The 26,695-nt window shown below is 48.9% G+C and overlaps 2 protein-coding genes across 2 annotated transcripts; both read right to left on the bottom strand.

The window, feature by feature from the left end:
- Positions 1-1,839: 1,839 nt before the first annotated feature.
- Positions 1,840-11,906, bottom strand: LOC143986652 (galectin-1-like). The gene is made up of 4 exons (XM_077485061.1): positions 11,817-11,906; positions 8,589-8,668; positions 2,554-2,713; positions 1,840-2,166 (listed from the first exon to the last, which is right to left on the bottom strand). The coding sequence occupies exons 1-4, from the start codon at positions 11,826-11,828 to the stop codon at positions 2,023-2,025; spliced, it is 396 nt and encodes a 131-aa protein (XP_077341187.1). The 5' UTR covers positions 11,829-11,906; the 3' UTR covers positions 1,840-2,022.
- Positions 11,907-14,813: 2,907 nt separating this feature from the next.
- Positions 14,814-25,088, bottom strand: LOC143986651 (galectin-1-like). Its single transcript, XM_077485059.1, has 4 exons — positions 25,057-25,088; positions 17,326-17,405; positions 16,300-16,459; positions 14,814-15,141 (listed from the first exon to the last, which is right to left on the bottom strand). Exons 1-4 carry the CDS (start codon positions 25,066-25,068, stop codon positions 14,998-15,000), a joined length of 396 nt encoding a protein of 131 aa, XP_077341185.1. The 5' UTR covers positions 25,069-25,088; the 3' UTR covers positions 14,814-14,997.
- Between the last annotated feature and the right edge of the window lie 1,607 nt (positions 25,089-26,695).

Below are 26,695 nucleotides of genomic sequence, written 5' to 3'. Positions count from 1 at the left end.
GTAACCAGGCCCTTTTTTTCAGTGGGAATGTGGGGGGAGAACGCATCTCCGGAACCTCCAGCACTGAATGTATTCTATTGAAGACTACTGTGGGGATCTATTGTCACTGGGAATCAATTTTTTTTTTTGTGGGGGTCTATTGTTGCTGGGGGGAGGTCTGTCATGTGTTGGGGGATCTATTGTTGCTGTGGTGGGGTCTATCAAATTCCATACCATTTAGTAGCACAAAATGATCCTTAGTTCTGTACTCGATATAAAAAAAAGGAGTAGATTAGAACAGAACACCCAGCCTGCATTTAATCTCGCTAGTCATAAGGTTATGATGATTGAGGTCTTCAGAGACATTCAGATTTCCTTGAATAGTTTTTAGTAGGGACCATCTAATGTATGGAGTTCTGTGTTGCATCTCAGATAACGGTGTGTTAGCCAATGCATTCACATTTTCTCCAAACGTGGCCTCATTATTTGGGTACAAGTGTTTAATTTGGGGATAGGTAGTGATTACCATGGTGTTGTGGACATTGGTGGTGCCCTAGTCATGTGTATAACAGACCCTCCCAAATGATGACGAACCTTGGCACCCCAGATGTTTTGGAACTACATTTCCCATGATGCTCTTGCACTCTGCAGTGTAGTTGAGCATCATGGGAAATGTAGTTCCAAAACATCTGGGGTGCCTGAAGGTGAGTGAAACTAGGAGGGGGCAGCGTGACTGGGGCATGCAGAGGAGGTGGGGTATTTAGTGATGCGATTTTGAAAGTAGTATTCCGCTTACCAGATTGGTGGGTTGCAGAGCTGAGGGGTATTTTGAGGGAGGAGGTGGGGGGGGGGGGATTTTTTTTCTGAGTTCGTCAGAGATGTTTCCCCCACCCTCCCTTGTTTGTGTTGGTCTGAGGGTGCTTCCTATTTTCTTCAGGTGCTGGGGGTATATGTAGCAGGTTTTTCAGGATTTAGGTTTTAGACGGCCATTCAATTTGAGGCTGTTATTTTCTTGTCATAGTAGCAGACAGGGGTCTATTGGGTCTTTGAACGGGGTGCTGGGTATTTAATTGTTTTGTAATAAAAGGCTGCTATGGCCTTTCAACTCCAGATGAAAGGAGTTTATCTGGTTAATTTGGTAGGGGGGGGGGGGGGGGAAGAATATAGAGAACCGCTTCGGCAGGTCCCTCAGTCATGCTTCCCAAGCCCAAAGTGAGAAGGTTGGCAGCGCCAGGGAGATGGCTCCTAAATCTGAGCTGCCCTCTGTGGGGGTGGGAAGACTTCCCCTTTATAGGTTATACTGGAGGAGATCCTCTAGTCCCAACCTCCCTAATTAAGGTAGGTTTTTGGCACAGCCAAAATGCAAAACCCTGCTCTGGCCAGGGCAAGAGGACAGATTGTGGTTATAAGACGGGAACTCCCAAACGCTGGGAACAAATGAGAGAGGGCCTAATTTTGCAGTCAAAAGACCAACTTCACTGAGTTAGCAAGACATTGCTGAGCAACTGTTGGCACTTTAGCTGTAAAGATGGCAGGTCCTCAAACTGGGACATGTTTTGTGCCGACAGCTGGGGGCTTTGAAAACCAAGGGGGTGGAATCCTGACCAGTTCTATTAGCCAGGCTTCAAAGCTGAAGAGATGCCATAGATCTTGTTAGAGCTGCACAATTAAAAACAGCAAGAGTTATCACTTTTTTTTCACCGTTGGGATCTTGACAAGAGATCGAAAATTACATAGAACCCCCAAAACAAATTTTATGTCACTGCATTTGAAAGACAGCTGCACAAATGTTTCTACCACCGCCACCCCCCCAAAAATGAAAAAAAAAAAAGAAAAAAAAAAAAAAAAAAAGACACAATGGAGCTTGTTTGATTTTATTTGAAAGGTGTATGAAATCCATTTCTAGTACTGGGTAAAGCACAATGTATGGCTACATGAGCAGCAGGAACAGAGTTACAAGATAAGAATCTTTGGCCACTATGGACATTTCACAGATCCTGGATAGGGACATGTGGGGGACAGGTGGTTAATCTGTGGGATTCTTCATTTGAATGTGATGGATTTGAGCTGGAGGTCCACCAAAGACAAGTAGGAGATCACCTCTATGGGAAAGCGGACTGGAAATGAGAGAGGATTTCCGGTAGGTAGATGTATGGTGATCATGTCTTGCTCAAACTGGAAGTAAACCTGCAAGAAAAAAAAAAAAAAAAAAGTCAATAAGTGATCTACAAATGACTGACTTGAGGGTAAATGAGAATACAATTATTCAGAGTCAACACACACACATTCTTCTTATTCCCCCCCATGTACACTTCAATGTCACACATTTCCTCTATTGCCCCCCCCCCCAATCAGACCAGCAGCAACCATGTTAGGTGGTATATAATAGCACACAATGGTAGCATGATGGAATCAATTGGATCTTCTATGCGGGAGGTCCTCATCCTTCATGGAATGAGCTGAAGGGGTGACCATCATAGCAAATCCTTTATACCCTTCACCTCAGCCATCATTCAGAGATATGTGCCCAATATTCACAAGGATACCACTTTGCCCCATCCAACATAGACCTACCGTGATGTCTGACCCCTCCTGGAAGGGGAAGACGCTTTCCTTCAGCTCCTCTCCATAGACATCGTCCACCATAGAGTTCAGGATTATCTTGCGCTCATCAAAGCGAGGGTTAAAGTGCAGCACTATATTCTTTTCATCTTTTCCCAAGTTTATGGAAAACCTAGAAAGACGGAAACAGCAATTATTCTGCTCAGCTGACCTTGTTGGATATCGTACTCAAGTCATTCACCAGTGGTCCTCCCATGGGTACTTCACCATCCCCCACATTATGAATTTACATGATATCAGCTAATATTCCCTCACTGACATTTAGAGTTGTAGCCACTATGGAACAATTCATCCTGGATGGTCAAAAACAGTGAAGTCATTGAAGACTAGTCTCGGCTCTCTTCTCCCATCCATCCCAATAGTGAGAGGGAGAAAGGAGAGCCACTACTACTTTGTGCCCTTTCTCAAGAGATATCTGCCCAAACAGTCCCCAGGGAGAAAAATGGCTACAGAAATTAAAAGCCAAATCCTAAATTATAAATATAAAAAGTTTATTTAATTTTTGTTTTGTTCACATCACTTCCATAAGTAGGGATGAGCCGAACACCCCTCTCGGTTCGCACCAGAACTTTCGAACGGACCGAAAATTCGTACAAACTTTAGAACCCCATTGAAGTCTATGGGACTCGAACGGTCGAAATTAAAAGTGCTAATTTTAATGGCCATTATGCAAGATACTGTCCTAAAAAGGGTTTGGGGACCTAGCTCCTGCCCCAGGGGACATGGGTTAATGCTTAAAATGTTTTTAAAAATGGCCGTTTTGGCGGGAGCACTGATTTTAATGACGATTAAAGTGAAAAAATAAAATAAGTAAATATCGTGCCAGGGGTGTCTATAGTATGCCTGTGAAGTGCCACGTGTTTAGAACAGTCCCTGCACAAAATGACATTTAACAGAAATAACGTCATTTAAAACTGCTTGCGGTTTTAATGTTATATCTAGTTCCGGCAATATGGATGAAAATCATTGAGAAAAATGGCATGGGTAGCCCCCCCGCCCATTACCAGCCCCTTTGAGTCTTGTACGGATATTAAGGGGAATCCCGTACCCATATTTAAAAAAAAAAAAAAAAAAAGAAATACGTGTGGCCCCCAGGCCCTATATACTCAGAACAGCAGTATACAGGCGGTGCAAACAAGACAGGGACTGTGTAGGTTTGTTGTGTTAAGTAGAATCTGTTTGTAATTTTCAACTGGTACATTTTTAAAGTGTAGCTCCAGTCTATTTTTAAGCTCTTTGGAAAACATAGGGAAGGGTTATCACCCCTGTATAATTTGTTTTGCCGTCCGTCTTTTTTCATCTCACTTGCTGTTGTCTCCTTCCGTTTGCAAGTAGGAGATGTTTGCAAGTTGGATGTTTGAAAGTAGGGGCCTGCCCTATATGCTCTGCAGAAATGGCGGAACAAGGTGTTGGTTTTGCCACAACATTGTAAGCCCTCAAAGTGACTCTTGCTGGGCGCTGGAGCGCCCTGCTGTGAACTATTATATCAAGAATTGTAATTACATGCCCCTGTTAAACAGGGGTTGAAAAATTGGGCCTTAGGCACTGGTGCCACAACACTGCAACCTCTCCCATATACTCTAGTTGTGGTGCAGGAATGAGCCCTGCTGAAAAGCATCAAAAATTGGAATTAAACTTGGGCTGGTGGCATCACCCAGAACCAAAAATGTTCTTCCAACATATCAGCGGAGGAGGAAGAGAATAGACAATCAACATAAAAAGGACAGTCACTCAGCATCGGCAGTCTTGAAGGGATGTGATATTTAAAAAAAAAAAAAAATATTCAGTTACATCAGCTTCAGGTGCTTGGTAGCTGTGGGTGATCCGAGACTGATTCTTCTTTATGAAGGTCAGTCGATCAACTGATTCGGTAGACAGGCGCACCCTGTGATCGGTAACAAAGCCACTAGCAGCACTGAAGGTGCGTTCCGAAAGAACGCTGGATGCAGGACAGGCCAGTAGCTAAATTGCATACTGTGCAAGCTCTGGCCAGTGATCCATCTTCAAGACCCAGTAAGCCAGAGGATTTTCGGTGGGAAAGGTGTCCAAGTCTGACCTTGCCCCTAGGTATTCCTGCACCATGTAAATCAGATGCTGGCAATGGTTGCGTACAGATGCATACCTTGGGGCTGCAGACAAAAAAAAAAAAAAAAAAATTGTCTGAACGCATCAGTCAGACGGCCACCTTCACCGCTCCTTCTGACCGATGCCTCAGCAACATGTTGTCCAGGACCAGGAGTTCGTAACCTCCCAGTCTCTGGGAACACGTTGCACAGACCTTTCTGCAAGGCCTCCTGGAGATGCCTCATCCTCTGTGACGGCAAGATAAGGTTGGCAACCTTACCCTTGTACCGTGGATCAAGGAGTGGCCAGCCAGTAATTGTCCCTCTCCTTGATCCGAAAAATACGAGGATCCTTCTGCAGGCTTTGCAGCTTAGGTTAGCTGGGGCATTTGGTCCTGAGTCGCCTGGGTCACTAAGGACAACATGATCCACAGCTATCTCCTCCCAGCCACGTTCAAGTCCGTAAACCATCCCTACAAGACGGCTGCTGCTGATGCTGAGTGCCAGCCTCCACCTCCATGCTGACACAATCATCATCCTCCTCATCCTCTTCCTGTGTGATGGGCGGCACAGCAGGAACACCGTCTGGATAAAGGGGGCCTTGAGAGGCAAGGAAATCTTCTTCCTGCCCCTGTTCTGCCTCAAGTGCCCTGTCCATTATTCCACGCAACAAATGCGCCAACAGGTGGACAAGAGGTACAGTGTCACTGATGCATGCACCGTCACCGCTCACCATCCTTGTGGTCTCCTCAAGTTGAGACAGGACAGTGCATGCATCCCTGATCATGCCCCACTGGTGTGGTGAGAAAAAACCGAGCTCCCCTGACCCTGTCCTGGTGCCGTAGTCACACAGGTACTCATTGATGGCCCTCTGCTGCGTGTGCAGCCGCTGCAGCATGGCCAATGTTGAGTTCCACCTGGTGGGCATGTCACATATAAGGCGGTGCTTGAGCAGGTTCAACTCCTTTTGGAGCTCAGCCAGCCGAGCACAGGCATTAAATGATTGGCAGAAATGCACAGACTTTCCTGGCCTGCTTCAGGACATCCTGTAAGCCGGGGTACCTACCCAAGAACCGCTACACCACCAGGTTAAGGACGTGAGCCACACGTGGCACATGGGTCAGTTGTCCCTATCAGAGGGCAGAGAGGAGGTTGGTGCCATTGTCGCAAACCACCATTCCTGGCTTAAGCTGGCGTGGTGTCAACCACCTCTCGGCCTGCCCCTGCAGAGCTGACAAAATATCTGCCCCAGTGTGGCTCCTGTCCCCCAAACAAACCAGCGCAAGCACGGCATGGCATAGTTTTGCCTGCACACTTGCGTAGCCCCTGGAACGCCTACAGAGCACCGCTGGTTCTGAGGACAGAGCACTGGAAGAGGCCATGGAGGAAGAAGAAGAGGTGGTGGAGGAGAGGTGTGTCACAACCAATAGTAACATTTTGGAGGTGTGGTGGTGGAACCACCTCCAACACTACTGCACCTTGTCCTGCATCCTTCCCAGCTGCCAGAAGAGTGACCCAATGGGCCGTGAAACACAGGTAACGTCCCTGTCCATGCCTGCTGGACCACAAGTCAGCAGTAATATGCACTTTACCGGCATGTGGAAGGCTATGTCCTTGCCTCGCTGGACAGGGCGGTCAGTGGTAGAGAGCCGGAATCGCCTTCCGTGAGAAAAAGTGGCGTTTGGGGACCTGCCACTGAGGAACCACACATTGTACAAACTCACGGAAGGGGGCCGAGTCTACCAACTGAAAAGGCAGCAGTTAAAGTGCTAGCAATTAGCCAAGCTAGCATTCAACCGCTGGGCATGTGGATGGCTGGGAGTGAACTTCTTTCAACGGTCCAGCAGCTGGGGCAGGGACATTTGCCTGCTATAATTGGACGTGGGTGTACTGATAGCAGAGTGCCCTGAAGCACTTGGCTGTGACACACCTAATTCTACACCTTCATTCCTCTCAGAGCAGGTTTCAGAGAGGACTGAAGGTCTAGTGGGGTTGGAGATCCCAGCTGATGAGGAGCAAGGAGAGGTCCGCTTTGCTCTTTGGTGTGGGTCTTTGAGGTACGCTTGCCAACGAGCTGCATGGCAGGTCAACATATGTCTGGTCAAGCATGTGGTGCCCAAGCGGCTGATGTTTTGGCCATGGGAGATACATTTGAGACATATGTTGCAAATAGCAGCGGTGCGATCGGATGCACTCGTCTCAAATAAGGCCCACACCAAAGAACTTTTAGAATAACGTGCAGAGGCAGCGCCCTGCACAGGCGGAGCTCTGAGGTGTGATTTAGTTGGTGTGCTGCCCCTAAGCTGGCCCCCGGAGGGCATCCTGCCTAGTTGGACATGTGCCGTCTCCTCCTCCTCTCCTACCAGGCACCCACGTGGAGTCAGTGCCCTCATCATCCCCTCCCTCTTCATCACTGGAGTAAACCTGGCAGTATGCTGTAGCTTGTGGAACATGACTGCCAGATTTCTGTCCTTCTTGAGCATCACCTCTCTCTGCGCTCAAGCTACTGCCTTCCTCTAGCTGGGTATCATCATCAGAGCCTACAAAACACTGGGCATCCTCCTGGAGCATGTACCCAACACTGTGCTCAAAGAGTTCAGGAGACTCCTCAGGAGGATGTGGTGGGTCTAGGGAAGGAGTCACTGATGATGACATTGAGAGGAGGGAAGACGATGCGTTGGCAGCTGCTTTGCTAATACCCTGAGCCTGGGTGAGAGAGGATGAGGAGGATGAGGAGGATGAAGAGGGCTTGGTCATCCACTCTACCAAGTCGTTGGCAGGTTGCGGCTCAACATGTCCAGCTGCCGAAAAGAAGGACAAGCATGTCCCATAGCCACGTGCTGACGACGATGCACCGCGTCCACGACCAGCACTGTTGTCTCTAGACAGAGCCCGTTTGCCCTCTTTTATCGGCTCATGCCTGTCTGCCTCTCCTTGCTGGCCTTCCAGACATGGTAGTGGCCTGAAGGGAAAACCAGCAATTGGGTAGTGTATATTGTGACACACACACGGCTCAATTAGAGAAGAGCTATGTAGGTGATATAACGGTGTATACTGTTGTCAGGGCACGCAGACAACCACTACAGAAGAGCAAGAACGCAAAATCGTCCAATAACGAATGGTGTATACTGTGCTGAAGGTACACAGAACACCCACTAACTCCTACAGACGCCAACACTACACAAGGCCACCACGCTGGCAGCCTTATATAGTGTGGGGCGTGTACTACACAGCCTGAGCTATGATTGGCCACAGGCAGGATGCCTGTGGCCAATCATGGCTCTCCTCGCTGCCAGCGCTGTGATTGGCCAAGCATGCGGGGTCACAGTGCATGCTTGGCCAATCATGAGCCAGCAATGCACTGCGATGGTGCAGTGCACTGTGGGCCGTGAGCACCACACGAATTTGGAGCGAATGGCCCATAACGTTCGGTATTTGCCGAACAGCTGATGTTCGAGTCAAATGTATGTTCAACACGAAGCTCATCCCTATCCATAAGGTGCCACCATCCTCTGAAGGGCCATTAGTCCTGGAAATTCAGCCAACCCCCATGGGGTGTATGTACCATGGCAGGGAAGAGGTCTGCCAGTCAGACCAGTGAAGGGATGGAGGACTGGTAGACAGAGCGTAGATGGGAGTCACAGGATTGTCAGTTATATTTCAGATGATGGCTGACAAGTCAGACAAGTTTTATCCAGGATGACATTTTGACAACAAATGTTGAAGCTAAATTAGCTCCAATCAAATCAATTTGATGTCTGGTATTATTTGAGGGACCAAATCCCCAGTGAGGGGTCATTAGGATGGATTGTACACAGAGCACACTTCTACTTCTGTAAGTTGTACATTTGGCAAATTCTAGTATTACAGAGATCAGACGTAAATATTATACAATAAGTAGCCGAGGATAAAATCTTCACCTACCTTTTACATCCCTCTGGAATGAAGCCCCCCACCTCCACGGAGTGACCGGGTTTGAGGCTGAAGTTATACAAGACAACCGTCTGTATGGGAGAAAGGAGAAAATTTACTACAAAACCCGTATACTAGAGGGGCAGGGCTGTCTTACCGAGATCAGCCCAGGGGCCCCAGATACACATGGAGGGGCCCCCTCCCCAATCAGGGCCAGTCATATCTAGAGTGACGATATCGGCACTGCAGGGTGGAATTGTATACTGCAGCCCTCAAATGCTTGATTGCGAGCTGGTCTCCCGGTGGAAGAGATCAGAGGGAGGAAGAGGAGATCCGGAGATGAGAGTGCGAATAGCAGGCTCTTACAGCTTACATGAAATTGCCTCTGCTCTGCGTCACACAGCCACGCCCACTCCTGACCCCACGCCTGTGATAGGCAGAACATCCCAGCATTGGACCTGCATTCTGTCTATCACAGGCGTGGGGTCAGGAGGGGGCGGGGCTGTGTGTGACGGCGAGCAGAACGGAGGCAATTTCATATAAGCTGTAACAGCCTGCTATTCACACTCATCTCTGGATCTCCTCTTCCTCCAGTCATGATCTGGTCCACCATCTCTCTTCCTCCGCCATGGCGAGGCTGCAGTGTTGGGCACAGTGAGGCTTTATACTTTTATTCTTGAGTGCACAAAATAAAATAAAAATTGGGACAGGCTTGTAGGGGCCCCAGAGAATTACTCTGCCCATGGGCCCATGATGCCTTGAAGATGGCCCTGTACAGGGGGAGGATTATTACACCCTGTATACTGGATTGAGGGAGGGAGGATTATTACACCCTGTATACTGGATTGAGGGAGGGAGGGAGGATTATTAAACCCTGTATACTGGATTGAGGGAGGGAGGGAGGATTATTAAACCCTGTATACTAGGGGGGGGATTATTACACCCTGTATACTAGGGGGGGGGATTATTACACCCTGTATACTAGGGGGGGGGGGATTATTACACCCTGTATACTAGGGGGGGGGATTATTACACCCTGTATACTAGGGGGGGGGGATTACACCCTATATACTAGGGGGGGATTACACCCTATATACTAGGGGGGGGGGGATTACACCCTATATACTAGGGGGGGGGGATTACACCCTATATACTAGGGGGGGGGATTACACCCTATATACTAGGGGGGGGGGATTACACCCTATATACTAGGGGGGGGATTACACCCTATATACTAGGGGGGGGATTACACCCTATTTACTAGGGGGGGGGATTACACCCTATTTACTAGGGGGGGGGATTACACCCTATATACTAGGGGGGGATTACACCCTATATACTAGGGGGGGATTACACCCTATATACTAGGGGGGGATTATTACACCCTATATACTAGGGGGGGGGGGATTATTACACCCTATATACTAGGGGGGGGGGATTATTACACCCTATATACTAGGGGGGGATTACACCCTATATACTAGGGGGGGATTACACCCTATATACTAGGGGGGGGATTACACCCTATATACTAGGGGGGGGATTACACCCTATATACTAGGGGGGGGGATTACACCCTATATACTAGGGGGGGGGGATTACACCCTATATACTAGGGGGGGGGATTACACCCTATATACTAGGGGGGGGGATTACACCCTATATACTAGGGGGGGGATTACACCCTATATACTAGGGGGGGGGGATTACACCCTATATACTAGGGGGGGGGATTACACCCTATATACTAGGGGGGGGGATTACACCCTATATACTGGGGGGGGATTACACCCTATATACTGGGGGGGGATTACACCCTATATACTGGGGGGGGGATTACACCCTATATACTGGGGGGGGATTACACCCTATATACTAGGGGGGGGGATTACACCCTATATACTAGGGGGGGGGATTACACCCTATATACTAGGGGGGGGGGGATTACACCCTATATACTAGAGGGGGGGGGATTACACCCTGTATACTAGAGGGGGGGGGGATTACACCCTGTATACTAGAGGGGGGGGGATTACACCCTGTATACTAGAGGGGGGGGGGGATTACACCCTGTATACTAGAGGGGGGGGGGATTACACCCTGTATACTAGAGGGGGGGGGATTACACCCTGTATACTAGAGGGGGGGGGATTACACCCTGTATACTAGAGGGGGGGATTACACCCTGTATACTAGAGGGGGGGGGGGATTACACCCTGTATACTAGAGGGGGGGGATTACACCCTGTATACTAGAGGGGGGGGGATTACACCCTGTATACTAGAGGGGGGGGGGATTACACCCTGTATACTAGAGGGGGGGATTACACCCTGTATACTAGAGGGGGGGGGATTACACCCTGTATACTAGAGGGGGGGGGATTACACCCTGTATACTAGAGGGGGGGGATTACACCCTGTATACTAGAGGGGGGGGATTACACCCTGTATACTAGAGGGGGGGGGATTACACCCTGTATACTAGAGGGGGGGGGGATTACACCCTGTATACTAGAGGGGGGGGATTACACCCTGTATACTAGAGGGGGGGGGGATTACACCCTGTATACTAGAGGGGGGGGGGGATTACACCCTGTATACTAGAGGGGGGGGGGATTACACCCTGTATACTAGAGGGGGGGGGATTACACCCTGTATACTAGAGGGGGGGGGATTACACCCTGTATACTAGAGGGGGGGGAAGGGGAGGATGTTTACTACACCCTTTATATTAAAAGGCAGGTCATCATTTATACACCCAGCAACACCATACTAACCACATGAAGCAGCACCATACCATTGCCCAGACCCAGCAACCCTATACCAATCTATACCTACCACCCTTCATTCTCAAACCCTATTCCTTCCACTTACCATCCCCAACAGCACTATTTGCATGACAGCCCAAACACCAACTGCACCATACCCACACCCAACAACTAGGGTTGCCACATCATCCCTTTAACCCAGGACACATGAATTACACGGGTTCGGAGGCTGATTTAATGCAGATAAAGGTACCAAGTGAGTGTAATTCATGTGTGTACTGGATTAAAGGGACAATGTGGCAACCCTACCAACAGCCCTACATCACCCCATGTCCTCACCCATCAACCCTATACCCACCACCATCCATACTCAGCAACCCAACCCTCCCCACACCATACCGCACTATACCCACCACTGCCTTCAGCCCACACAACCCATTTTCTCAGCTTTTGCAGCTTCCATCGGTACTCACATTATCTGCCATGCTGCTTTCTTATCAGACAAACTTGTGATCACCTGCACTTCTACCTCTTCATATATAGGAGGTCTGCTGGGGGCGGAGCCAGTCAGGAGGGAGGAGTCACCCCGCCCAGCGCTCCCTGGACTGAGAATTCATTACAGAGAATGAATGAAATGTGGATGGGGTGTGACTGAGCATGGGGCGCCCATCGTCACTCTGCTGGGGTGTCACCACTCACCACAAACAACAAGGGGGCAAAAGATGACCGTCCTCAAAGTCATTTCTACAACACAAAGGGGGGAGATTTACTAAGACTGGAGAGTGCAAAACCTGGTGCAGCTGTGCATGGGAGCCAATCAGCTTCTCACTTCAGCTTCATCAATTAAGCTTTGCCAAAAAAAAAAATCCTGAAACTGATTGGTTTCTATGCAGAACTGCACCGGATTCTCTTCTCTCCAGTTTTAATAAACCGACCCCAAAGTAACAATTTCCATTCCCTGCCCCCCACCTCGCAGGCTATGGGCAGTATGTGATGTCTGTGTACATGGCTATGAGTGGTGTGGGACATCTCTGCACCTGGGAATGGGCAGGGTGGGGCAATTGTACACTTGGGTACGGGTGGCTTGCAATGTCTGTGCACCTGGCTATGGGTGGCTTGCAATGTCTGTGCACCTGGAACTTCAATCCTCAAGGCGCCCCAACAGCGGCTGCAGAGATCGGGCAATGTCTCACTGCCTGTGAATAGCGCAGCACTGCGCCGACTTCCTGGCGGGCTCTGCACATGGACATGCGAACACGCCTGAGCTCATCCCTACGTCTTAGTATCTCTGGGGCATCTCGCTCCCATGCCCCATCTCTAGAGGATGGCTTTCTCTAAAAGGGGAGCTGTAGAGGAGGGCAGAGATATTTTTTTTGTTTTGATGAAGGTAACCAGGGCTTTTTTTTCAGCAGCTCCGGAACCTCCAGCACTGAATGTTGAATGAATATTGAAGCTGACTGCTGTGGGGATCTATTGTCACTGGGAATCAATTTTTTTTTGTGGGGGTCTATTGTTGCTGGGGGGAGGTCTGTCATGTGTTGGGGGATCTATTGTTGCTGTGGTGGGGTCTATCAAATTCCATACAATTTAGTAGCACAAAATGATCCTTGGTTCTGTACTCGATATAATAAAAAAAAAAAAAAAGGGAGTAGATTAGAACAGAACACCCAGCCTGCATTTAATCTCGTTAGTCATAAGGTTATGGTGATTGAGGTCTTTAGAGACATTCAGATTTCCTTGAATAGTTTTTAGTAGGGACCATCTAATGTATGGAGTCCTGTGTTGTATCTCAGATAATGGTGTGTTAGTTGGGAAGTTGTAACTCTGAGGTATGTGCAGAGGGGTGAGTGGTCACTGAGCCGGTGTGGTGCGGCTGGGAATTTTAGTCCACTAGATCCAAACTTGATGTTGGTTCATTGTGACTCCTAAGGCCAGCAACCTTTATCTTATTGTTATTTGATTATGAATATTATTGTTTGTTTTAAGGAATGTTAATTTTTTGGTTATTTGTTAATAAATGGCCAATGCATTCACATTTTCTCCAACGTGGCCTCATTATTTGGGTACAAGTGTTTAATTTGGGGATAGGTAGTGATTACCATGGTGTTGTGGACATTGGTGGTGCCCTAGTCATGTGTATAACAGACCCTCCCAAATGATGACGAACCTTGGCACCCCAGATGTTTTGGAACTACATTTCCCATGATGCTCTTGCACTCTGCAGTGTAGTTGAGCATCATGGGAAATGTAGTTCCAAAACATCTGGGGTGCCAAAGTTCACCATCACTGACCTATGCAACTATGATGAATTGTCAGTATGTGGCCTGGAGGTGAGTGACACTAGGAGGGGGCAGCGTGACTGGGGCATGCAGAGGAGGTGGGGTATTTAGTGGTGCGATTTTGAAGGTAGTATTCCGCTTACCAGATTGGTGGGTTGCAGAGCTGAGGGGTATTTTGAGGGAGGAGGATTTTTTTTTTCTGAGTTCGTCAGAGATGTTTCCCCCACCCTCCCTTGTTTGTGTTGGTCTGAGGGTGCTTCCTATTTTCTTCAGGTGCTGGGGGTATATGTAGCAGGTTTTTCAGGATTTAGGTTTTAGACAGCCATTCAATTTGAGGCTGTTATTTTCTTGTCATAGTAGCAGACAGGGGTCTATTGGGTCTTTGAACGGGGTGCTGGGTATTTAATTGTTTTGTAATAAAAGGCTGCTATGGCCTTTCAACTCCAGATGAAAGGAGTTTATCTGGTTAATTTGGTAGGGGGGGGGGGGGAAGAATATAGAGAACCGCTTCGGCAGGTCCCTCAGTCATGCTTCCCAAGCCCAAAGTGAGAAGGTTGGCAGCGCCAGGGAGATGGCTCCTAAATCTGAGCTGCCCTCTGCGGGGGTGGGAAGACTTCCACTTTATAGGTTATACTGGAGGAGAGCCTCTAGTCCCAACCTCCCTAATTAAGGTAGGTTTTTGGCACAGCCAAAATGCAAAACCCTGCTCTGGCCAGGGCAAGAGGACAGATTGTGGTTATAAGACGGGAACTCCCAAACGCTGGGAACAAATGAGAGAGGGCCTAATTTTGCAGTCAAAAGACCAACTTCACTGAGTTAGCAAGACATTGCTGAGCAACTGTTGGCACTTTAGCTGTAAAGATGGCAGGTCCTCAAACTGGGACATGTTTTGTGCCGACAGCTGGGGGCTTTGAAAACCAAGTAGGTGGAATCCTGACCAGTTCTATTAGCCAGGCTTCAAAGCTGAAGAGATGCCATAGATCTTGTTAGAGCTGCACAATTAAAAACAGCAAGAGTTATCACATTTTTTTCACCGTTGGGATCTTGACAAGAGATCGAAAATTACATAGAACCCCCAAAACAAATAAGTGGTTGTTGCAATATTTTATGTCACACTGCATTTGAAAGACAGCTGCACAAATGTTTCTACCCCCGCCACCCCCCAAAAAATGAAAAAAAACACACACAATGGAGCTTGTTTGATTTTATTTGAAAGGTGTATGAAATCCATTTCTAGTACTGGGTAAAGCACAATGTATGGCTACATGAGCAGCAGGAACAGAGTTACAAGATAAGAATCTTTGGCCACTATGGACATTTCACAGATCCTGGATAGGGACATGTGGGGGGACAGGCGGTTCCTCTGTGGGATTCTTCATTTGAATGTGATGGATTTGAGCTGGAGGTCCACCAAAGACAAGTAGGAGATCACCTCTATGGGAAAGCGGACTGGAAATGAGAGAGGATTTCCGGTAGGTAGATGTATGGTGATCATGTCTTGCTCAAACTGGAAGTAAACCTGCAAGAAAAAAAAAAAAAAAAAAAGTCAATAAGTGATCTACAAATGACTGACTTGAGGGTAAATGAGAATACAATTATTCAGAGTCAACACACACTTTTTCTTATCCCCCATGTACACTTCAATGTCACATTATTTCCTCTATTGCCCCCCCCCCTCCCCCCGATCAGACCAGCAGCAACCATTTGCTAGGTGGTATATAATAGCACACAATGGTAGCGTGATGGATGGAATCAATTGGATCTTCTATGCGGGAGGTCCTCCTCCTTCATGGAATGAGCTGAAGGGGTGACCATCATAGCAAATCCTTTATACCCTTGAAAAATGGAACAAGTTCCCCCACCAGCGGGGTTTTTAGGCAGCAAAAAACAAAGATAGATGCATGTCAAATTAATATGAAAAAATGTTTAATATTGGATAAAAACATGAGCTCCACCTGAACACTTAAAAACAAGCTCTTATATAGAGAATACAATATTATCAATGGACATACACTGAACAGACTTAGCTATAAATACACTGTATGAAGTAATAACAGTAGAAATATAGTTCTAACGCGTTTCAACCACTTAGGGTCTTCTTCAGAGATGGTCTGTTAATAAAAACAAAATTACACTCATGAATCTATCAAGTGTTCTTTGTATTGGGATTATCTAATTTTTGTTAATATGATTTACCCAATGGTGTGCTTCCAAAGGAATTTTGATTCTATTCATGTTGAGATTTCTATCACAGATGTAGCTTACCACACTGGCCGGCCGCCTATACAAGCACCTACTTCCTATATTTATGGGGGGTACGGTATCCGTGTGACTTCCCGCGAGCCACGCCTCTGGTTTTCCGACTCCACTCCCTCTTCTTGGCATCTTGGCGAAACATACGGACCGGGTAACATCCCAGATATGTGAAGGAAACTGAAACATTACCCTATGGGGGAACTCCACCACTAAGTATTATAACTTACAACTTACTCTATTTCCTTTGGAGAACTTGTTCCATTTTACGATTTGATAGGGGTGAGCAGCACCCTCCGAGCTCTTTGTAGCACTGTGTTCTTCCTGATTATCATCCTTTATACCCTTCACCTAACCCATCATTCAGAGATATGTGCCCAATATGCACAAGGATACCACTTTGCCCCATCCAACATAGACCTACTGTGATGTCTGACCCCTCCTGGAAGGGGAAGACGCTTTCCTTCAGCTCCTCTCCATAGACATCGTCCACCATAGAGTTCAGGATTATCTTGCGCTCATCAAAGCGAGGGTTAAAGTGCAGCACTATATTCTTTTCATCTTTTCCCAAGTTTATGGAAAACCTAGAATGACGGAAACAGCAATTATTCTGCTCAGCTGACCTTGTTGGATATCGTACTCAAGTCATTCACCAGTGGTCCTCCCATGGATACTTCCCCATCCCCCACATTATGAATTTACATGATATCAGCTAATATTCCCTCACTGACATTTAGAGTTGTAGCCACTATGGAACAATTCATCCTGGATGGTCAAAAACAGTGAAGTCATTGAAGACTAGTCTCGGCTCTCTTCTCCCATCCATCCCAATAGTGAGAGGGAGAAAGGAGAGCAGAGTGTCACTACTACTTTGTGCCATTTCTCAAGAGATATCTGCCCCAACAGTAGATAAAGTGCTTTGAGATCCCCAGGGAGAAAAAGGGCTACAGAAATTAAAAGCCAAATCCTAAATTATAAATATAAAGTTTTATTTTTTTGTTCACATCACTTCCATAAGGTGTCACCATCCTCTGAAGGACCAGAAGTCGCGGAAATTCAGCCAACCCCCATGGGGTGTATGTACCATGGCAGGGAAGAGGTCTGCCAAATCAGACCAGTGGAGGGATGGAGGACTGGTAGACAGAGAGTGTAGATGGGAGTCACAGGATTGTTAGTTGTCATATTTCAGATGATGGCTGACAAGTTGGACAAGTTTTATCCAGGATGACATTTTGTCACAAATGTTGAAGCTAAATTTGCTCCAATCAAATCAATTTGATGTCTGGTATTATTTAAGGGACCAAATTCCCAGTGAGGGGTTAGTAGGATGGACTGTACACAGAGCACACTTCTACTTCTGTAAGTTGTACATTTGGCAAATTCTAGTATTATACAGAGATCAGACGTATATATTATACAATAAGTAGCCAAGGATAAAAGCTTCACCTACCTTTTACATCCCTCCGGAATGAAGCCCCCCACCTCCACGGAGTGACCGGGTTTGAGGCTGAAGTTATACAAGACAACCGTCTGTATGGGAGAAAGGAGAAAACCGGAGTTAGACTTACCGGTAACTCTTTTTCTAGGAGTCTTCCAGGACAGCCTTTGAGATATAGGGCTCCTCCCTCCGGGACAGGAAACACGTCAAGCCAATTAAATAAAAGGTGTGGTCCTCCAGGCCCTCCTCAGTTTTACTCCAAGAACCGCCGGGAGGCTCTGAAAGACATAACACACTAACAATCACGTTAATACACATCCTCACCACTTAGTCCAATTTAAACAACTTTGGGTGGGAAGCCAGGCTGTCCTGGAAGACTCCTAGAAAAAGAGTTACCGGTAAGTCTAACTCTCATATCGTCTTCCAGGACAGCCTTTGAGATGATAAGCAAGGAGCTCACCTTGTCAGGGCGGGATCACTGCCTGGAGGACCTTACGTCCAAAAGTCTGCTCTTTATCATACCATAAATCCAGACGGTAATGTCTTGCGAACGTTGAGTAGCTGGACCACGTTGCTGCTTTGCAGATCTCCTCCGGAGAGGCTCCAGCCCTCTCTGCCCATGATGCAGAAACCGCCCTTGTAGAGTGTGCCTTAACTAAGGGTGCCTGCTTCCCCTCTAACTCATAGGCTTTAACTATCGCCATTCGTATCCACCTGGCGATAGACGCTTTGGACGCCTTGCAGCCCTTGCGGGCGCCCGAAAAATTAACAAAAAGTGAGTCTGACTTCCTGAAGACCCTAGTGGCTTCTAAAAAAATTAATAGACTTCTCCTGACGTCTAACAAACTTAAAGATCTCGCCTCGTCCTCGTCTGAGGTTGAGAAAAAAGTTGGCAAAATAATATCCTGTGTCCTATGAAAAGTGGACACCACTTTAGGAAGAAAACTAGGGTCAGTCTTAAGTACTACCCTGTCTTCTAAGATTAACAGAAATGGCTCTCTGACCGAGAGCGCCTGCAGATCACTGACCCTTCTAGCTGATGTGATCGCTATCAAAAACACAGTCTTTAGTACCATCCACTTAAGTGATGCTCCCTCTAAAGGTTCAAATGGATCTTGGGTCAAAGCCCTAAGAACCAAGGCCAAATCCCAAGTAGGACAGGACTTCATTCTCACAGGCCTGGATCTAGATAGAGCCTTGAAGAAGTTCCTGACAAATGGATTCTGCTGAAGGGAGGACTGAAGGAAAACGCTTAAGGCCGCCACCTGTACCTTTAGAGTGCTGATAGATAGGCCCAGCTCTACCCCTGCTTGTAGAAAGTCCAGGACTGCCGGGACCCCGGGGCTTGCAATTCCCTGTTCTTGCAACCAGGAATTAAACCTCTTTCCTACCTTGGCATAAATTGCCCTAGTAACTGGTTTACGGCATTCTAACAAGGTCTTAATCACTCTTTCTGAGAAACCCTGTGACCTTAAGATTTGTTCCTCAGATACCAGGCCGCAAGCTTGAGCCTCTCTATCTGAGGGCACAGGATCGGCCCCTGGGAAAGCAAGTCCTCCCTGACTGGCAGAAACAGCGGAGGATGGACGGCCAATTTCTTTATGCTGGCAAACCAGGGTCTCTTTGGCCAAAAAGGAGCTACTAAAATGAGGTCCGTAGTCTCCGAACGGAACTTCTGCAGGACCTCCGCCACCATCCTTACGGGAGGAAAGGCATAACACAGGCCGAACAGCCATGGATTGGCAAGGGCGTCTATCCCCCTGGCCCGATCCTGTGGGTGAACCGAAAAAAATTGCGTCACCTTCCTGTTGCCTTCTGTTGCAAACAGGTCTATTTCTGGCCTTCCCCAGCATGACACAATCTCCTCGAACACTTCCTTGTTGAGGGATCACTCGTCCTGACCTATCTTCTGGCGACTGAGAAAGTTGGCCAGTAAATTCTGAGTTCCCTTTAGGTGAATGGCTGATATTGAGGACAAGTTCTTCTCTGCCCAGCAGAAGATTCTGTCCGCAATTACCTGGAGTGCAGGGCTTCTGGTTCCCCCTTGCTTGTTCAGGTAGGCTACTGCTGCCACATTGTCTGAGCGAACCTGCAGATCCCTGCCATGTAACTGGGACTGGAAGGTTTCTATAGCCTTCCAAACTGCCAGAAGTTCCTTCTGGTTTGAGGAGCGACCCGTCTCTAGGTCCGACCAGGAACCCTGGGCTAAGGTTCCCTCTAGGTGGGCACCCCAACCCAGCGCACTGGCATCGGTCGTGACCACCACCGTAGCCTGTGGGGACCAGGGAAGACCCCTGTCTAGGTTGACCTGGGCCCGCCACCACCAAAGAGACCTCCTGACTGCCGAGGATAGGGGCATAACCTGATCCAGGCTCTCCTGCCTGCCATCCCAATAACGGAGCATGAGTCTCTGTAAAGGACGCTGATGATGCCTTGCCCAGGCCACCGCTGGAAAGCATGATGTCATCAACCCCAGGACTCTCATAACCTCCCTGATCTGGGCTTCCCGACCAGATTGAAGCTGGGCTACCGCCTGCTCTAGCTTGCAGATCTTCTCCTCCAGAAGAAATACCCTCATTTCCACCGAAGAAATCCTGTATCCTAAATACAGGACCTCCTGTGAGGGGGTCAGCTGGGATTTTTCCTGGTTTATCAGCCACCCCAGTGAGCGCAGGAAAACCAAGGCCTCCTGTATGTCCCTCTGCAGTTGTTGGGCCGACTGGGCTATGAACAGTAGATCGTCCAGATATGGGATCACTGTTATAGCCTTGAGCCTTAATGGGGCCAGTGCCTCTGCCAGAACCTTTGTAAAGATTCTTGGTGAGGCTGAGAGCCCGAAGGGGAGAGCTCGAAACTGGAGGTGTAACACACCAGTGTTCAACCTCACCGCCAACCTGAGAAACCTCTGAGATTCCAGATAAATCGGGATATGCAAATATGCATCCCTGAGATCCACTGTGGCCATGTGACAGCCCTGAAACAGGAACTTGGTTACCGAGAAGATTGACTCCATCCGGAACCGCTTGTATTTTATAAATCTGTTCAGGGGGCGGAGATTCAGTATTAACCTGAACTTCCCCGAAGGTTTCTTTACCACGAATACGTGGGAGTAAACCCCCAAGCCTCGCTCCTCCTGAGGCATCTGCACCATTACTTCTTGGTCCACCAGATCCCCCAGAAGAAGAGCCAAAGCCTCTGCTTTCTCTTGGTCCCTTGGTAACCTTGTTACTTGAAAATTTGGGAGGGGAACTGAACCAAACTCCAACCTGTAGCCGTTCCTTATTACATCTCGAATGAACGGACTTTCGGTTGAAGCTTCCCACTGTGGGAGGAACTTCCCCAGTCTTCCTCCCACCGGGACGCAGGAGTCACTGGGTTTTAGGGGAGGGTTGAGGAGGATTGAATAAGATTCCTCCTCTGCCTCTTCCCTTGTGACCTGTCCAATGCTTTTTGGGGCAAACCTCCCTTTCCTGCAGGTTCTGCTGCCTGGGGCTTCGAAAAAGGCGCTTCCCTTCAGGTCTCTTTTTCCTTTCTGGGAAAGCTTTCTTCCTATCCTGCGTGCGTTCTAACGCCTCTTGCAGGCCGGGCCCGAACAAATGATCCCCTGAAAAGGGTAATCCACATAACTTCAATTTTGAAGCTGTGTCTCCTGACCAGGTTTTAAGCCAAACGGCCCTTCTGGCAGCGTTCACTAGTGCTGCAGATCTAGCAGCCAGTTTGACTGATTCTGCAGAGGCATCAGCTAAAAAGCCCACAGCCTTGAACAGTAGCGGAAAGGACTTCAACAGCTGTTGCCTAGAAGTACCCGCAGAAATATGCGATTGTAACTGTGTAAGTCAACACTCCAAGTTTCTGGCCACACAGGTAGCTGCTAGGGCCGGTTTAAGCCCGATGGAAGAGGCATCCCAGGCTCTCTTAAGCAGCACATCTCCCCTCTTATCCATAGGGTCCCTGAGTTAATCCATATCATCAAAGGCCAGATCTGTCTTCTTAGAGACTTTAGCCAAGGGAGCATCTAATTTGGGAACCTTGTTCCAGGGATGCACCGCATCCGACTCAAAAGGGAACCTCCTTCTAAGGCTACCTGAAAAAAATGGCCTTTTTTCCGGTTGTTCCCACTCCAGCAGAATCGCCTCCACTAGCGACTTATGGACGGGGAATACCCTGTCTTTCATTACACTCGACCCTTGATACATCATGTCGTGTTTTGAAAGCTGGACCTGTTCTTCCCTGATCTCCAAAGTGTCATATATAGCCTTGAGGAGGTCACCCACATCATCCAAAGACAGCTTGTATCTGGCTGATCTAATGGCCTCTTCCTCCCCCTCAGATTCAGAAGTAGACTCTGTCCTAGAGGAGGCTAATGACCTGGGTAACCTCTCCCTATCCACCTCCTCCTCCTGACTTGGTTCGGATAAGGAAGGCATACTCACGGCCCTGGGTAAAGGGACAGAGGGACCCTGCATCCTATCCATCATGTTTTTGAAAGATTGGAAGGTGGATGCAATCTCATCCTTTACGGATGTTAAAACATTGTGACAAGCTGCCACCGAGTCCTCTTTCACCAGGCTACTGACACAATCCGGGCAAAGCGGATTCTCCCAACCGGTGCCTAACTTAGCCCCACACACGGCACATTTCCTTCTGGGCAAAGGTATCTGGGCTCTGTCCTGTTTAACCTAAAAACAAAGAAAAACAGGGTCCCATTAAAATACCACCCCTGACCACACACCACTGTGCTTCTAGGGTCTGTCTACGAAGTGCCCCCCTTCACCAGCAGGTTCTCCACCCCGGGAAGGTACTACGGGTCAGAGTGACCCCCCACCCCCCAGTGTAAGCCCTGGTCTGCCCTCACCAAGCTTACCTGAGAGGTACTGGAGCCTGTTGAACCAGAGTCCACCTGCACAACTGCACTCTCCATGGTTCCTGTGTCTCACTCAGTCTCTCTGAGCCTTCACACCGCTCCAGGCAACCCTGTAGTCACACCGCCACGCCCAAAGGACTGGAACAGGTCCTGCGGCGCCCCCTGATGACGCGAATCCGGCGGAAGTGCGTCTCTCCCACTTCCGTACGCCAGAGCGCAAAGACTCCACCCCGACGCCGAGCGTTCCTTACGAACGCACCGCTCACAGTACCCGGACGCCGGTCGGTGGAACGAACGTCTCCCGCCGCCATCCGACAGGTACGAGCGGTTAGCGCTCCGAGGGGGAGATTGCCGCGCATCGGGGTCCCGTTCTCTCCGAACGTTTTAAATGGCAGCGGGGACTGAAAGCTACCCTCTCCTCCCTTCGTACGGACCGAGGGGTGCTAAGGGTCAGGTCCATCAAGGTGCTCTCCCCAGACAAAACCCCTGAGAAGGAGCTCCCCTTACCAGTTCCAAACGTGCTCCTTCCTGTCCGGCAGGAAACACAAAGACTGAGGAGGGCCTGGAGGACCACACCTTTTATTTAATTGGCTTGACGTGTTTCCTGTCCCGGAGGGAGGAGCCCTATATCTCAAAGGCTGTCCTGGAAGACGATATGAGAAAATTGACTACAAAACCCGTATACTAGAGGGGCAGGGCCGTCTTACTGAGATCAGCCCAGGGGCCCCAGATGCACATGGGCACCCCCCCCCCCCCAAACAGGGCCAGTCGTATCTAGAACGACAATATCGACACTGCAGGGTGGAATTGTATACTGCAGCCCTCAAATGGTTAATTGAGGGCCGGTCTCCTGGTGATCACCCCGGTGGAAGAGATCAGATAGAGGAAGAGGAGATCCAGAGATGAGAGTGCGAATAGCAGGCTGTTACAGCTTACATGAAATTGCCTCTGCTCTGCATCACACAGCCCCGCCCCCTCCTGACCCCGCGCCTGTGATAGACAGAACATCCCATTATTGGACCTGCATTCTGTCTATCACAGGCACGGGGTCAGGAGGGGCGGGGCTGTGTGTGACGGCGAGCAGAGCCGAGGCAATTTCATACAAGCTGTAAGAGCCTGCTATTCACACTCATCTCTGGATCTCCTCTTCCTCCAGTCATGATCCGGTCCACCATCTCTCTTCCTCCGCCATGGCGAGGCTGCAGTGATGGGCACAGTGAGGCTTTATACTTTTATTCTCGAGTGAAAAAATAAAAATAAAAAATTGGGACAAGCTTGTAGGGGCCCCAGAGAATTACTCTGCCCAGGGGCCCATGATGCTGTGAAGATGGCCCTATACAGGGGGATGCTTATTACACCCTGTATACTAGAGGGGGAGGGGGGGGGGAAGAGAGGATGACTATTACACCCTGTATACTAGAGGGGGGGATGATTATTACACCCTGTATACTAGAGGGGGGAGGGGGAGAAGAGGATGATTATTACACCCTGTATACTAGAGGGGGGAGGGGGACAAGAGGATGATTATTACACCCTGTATACTAGAGGGGGGGAGAAGAGGATGATTATTACACCCTGTATACTAGAGGGGGGGGGGGAGAAGAGGATGATTATTACACCCTGTATACTAGAGGGGGGGGAGAGAAGAGGATGATTATTACACCCTGTATACTAGAGGGGGGGGGAGAGAAGAGGATGATTATTACACCCTGTATACTAGAGGGGGGGGGAGAGAGAAGAGGATGATTATTACACCCTGTATACTAGAGGGGGGGGGGGAGAGAGAAGAGGATGATTATTACACCCTGTATACTAGAGGGGGGGGGAGAAGAGGATGATTATTACACCCTGTATACTAGAGGGGGGGGGGGGAGGGAGGATGATTATTACACCCTGTATACTAGAGGGGGGGGGGGAGGGAGGATGATTATTACACCCTGTATACTAGAGGGGGGGGAGGGAGGATGATTATTACACCCTGTATACTAGAGGGGGCGAGGGGAGGGCAGATGATTATTACACCCTGTATACTAGAGGGGGCGAGGGGAGGGCAGATGATTATTACACCCTGTATACTAGAGGGGGCGAGGGGAGGGCGGATGATTATTACACCCTGTATACTAGAGGGGGCGAGGGGAGGGCGGATGATTATTACACCCTGTATACTAGAGGGGGCGAGGGGAGGGAGGATGATTATTACACCCTGTATACTAGAGGGGGCGAGGGGAGGGCGGATGATTATTACACCCTGTATACTAGAGGGGGCGAGGGGAGGGCGGATGATTATTATACCCTGTATATTAGAGGGGGCGAGGGGAGGGCGGATGATTATTACACCCAGTATACTGGGGGGGGGGGGTGTTTATAACACCGTTTAGATTAAAGACAGGTCATCATTTATACACCCAGCAACACCATAACAACCACATGAAGCAGCACCATACCACCATTGCCCAGACCCAGCAACCCTATACCAATCTATACCTACCACCCTTCATTCTCAAACCCTATTCCTTCCACTTACCATCCCCAACAGCACTATTTGCATGACAGCCCAAAACACCAACAGCACCATACCCACACCCAACAACTAGGGTTGCCACATCATCCCTTTAACACAGGACACATATGAATTACACAGGTTCTGAGGCTGATTTAATGCAGATAAAAAGGTACCAAGTGAGTGTACTTAATGTGTGTCCTGGATTAAAGGGATGATGTGGCAACCCTACCAACAGCCCTACATCATCCATTGTCCTAACCCATCAACCCTATACCCACCACCATCCATACTCAGCAACCCAACCCTCCCCACACCACACCACACCACACCACCCATTTTCTCAGCTTTTGCAGCTTCCATCGGTACTCATACTCACATTATCTGCCATGCTGCTTCCTTATCCGACAAACTTGTGATGAGCTGCACTTCTACCTCTTCATATATAGGAGGTCTGCTGGGGGCGGAGCCAGTCAGGAGGGAGGAGTCACCCCGCCCAGCTCTCCCTGGACTGAGAATTCATTACAGAGAATGAATGAAATGTGGATGGGGTGTGACTGAGCATGGGGCGCCCATCGTCACTCTGCTGGGGTGTCACCACTCACCACAAACAGCAAGGGGGCAAAAGATGACCGTCCTCAAAGTCATTTCTACAACACAAAGGGGGGAGATTTACTAAGACTGGAGAGTGCAAAACCTGGTGCAGCTGTGCATGGGAGCCAATCAGCTTCTCACTTCAGCTTCATCAATTAAGCTTTGCCAAAAAAAATCCTGGAAGCCGATTGGTTGCTATGCAGAGCTGCACCGGATTCTCTACTCTCCAGTTTTAGTAAACCGACCCCAAAGTAACAATTTCCATTCCCTGCCCCCCACCTCGCAGGCTATGGGCAGTATGTGATGTCTGTGTACATGGCTATGAGTGGTGTGGGACATCTCTGCACCTGGGAATGGGCAGGGTGGGGCAATTGTACTCTTGGGTACGGGTGGCTTGCAATGTCTGTGCATCTGGCTATGGGTGGCATGCAATGTCTGTGCACCTGGCTATGGGTGGCTTGCAATGTCTGTGCATCTGGCTATGGGTGGCATGCAATGTCTGTGCACCAGGCTATGGGTGGCTTGCAATGTCTGTGCACCAGGCTATGGGTGGCTTGCAATGTATGTGCACCAGGCTATGGGTGGCATGCAATGTCTGTGCACCAGGCTATGGGTGGCTTGCAATGTCTTTGCACCAGGCTATGGGTGGCTTGCAATGTCTGTGCACCAGGCTATGGGTGGCTTGCAATGTATGTTTCTCAACTCCAATCCTCAGGGCGCCTCAACAGGTCATGTTTTCAGGCTCTCCATTATTTTGCACAGGTGATTTGATCAGTTTCACTGCCTTAGTAATTACCACAGCTGTTCCGTCTGAGGGAAATCCTGAAAACATGACCTGTTGGGGCACCTGGAGGAGTGGGGTTGAGAAACTCTGTTCTATAGTATGTCAGTCACTTCCCAATATCCCTCTGTCCAGTAGGGCATGCTCCCAGATGGCACACACATTCCCTGGTTTCCACCACTTCTCACATAAGAGGACTCTGCCCAGACCTCCCATGGTCTGCACCACCTGGTCTGGGGCTTCAGCCCTGGAAAGGGCCCTTTAGATGAATAATGCAGGTCAGGAGGTGACGTCTTAATAGGGATGAGCTCCGGCGTGTTCGCATGGTCCATGTGCAGAGCCCGCCAGGAAGTCGGCACAGTGCTGCGCTAATCACAGGCAGTGAGACGCTGCCCCAATGTGCGGCTGCAGAGATCGGGCAATGTCTCACTGCCTGTGATTAGCGCAGCGCTGCGCCGACTTCCTGGCGGGCTCTGCACATGAACACGCCTGAGCTCATCCCTACGTCTTAGTAGCTCTGGGGCATCTCGCTCCCATGCCCCATCTCTAGAGGATGGCTTTTTCTAAAAGGGGAGCTGTAGAGGAGGGCAGAGATTTTTTTGTTTTGATGAAGGTAACCAGGCCCTTTTTTTCAGTGGGAATG

This window comes from Lithobates pipiens, unplaced genomic scaffold, assembly GCF_037356315.1.
Source record: "Lithobates pipiens isolate NorthernLeopardFrog02 unplaced genomic scaffold, aLitPip1_a1.2 Scaffold_175, whole genome shotgun sequence".
Classification (NCBI taxonomy): domain Eukaryota; kingdom Metazoa; phylum Chordata; class Amphibia; order Anura; family Ranidae; genus Lithobates; species Lithobates pipiens.
The sequence above is the reverse complement of the archived record's forward strand: the minus strand, read 5'-3'. Positions and strand labels throughout refer to the sequence as shown.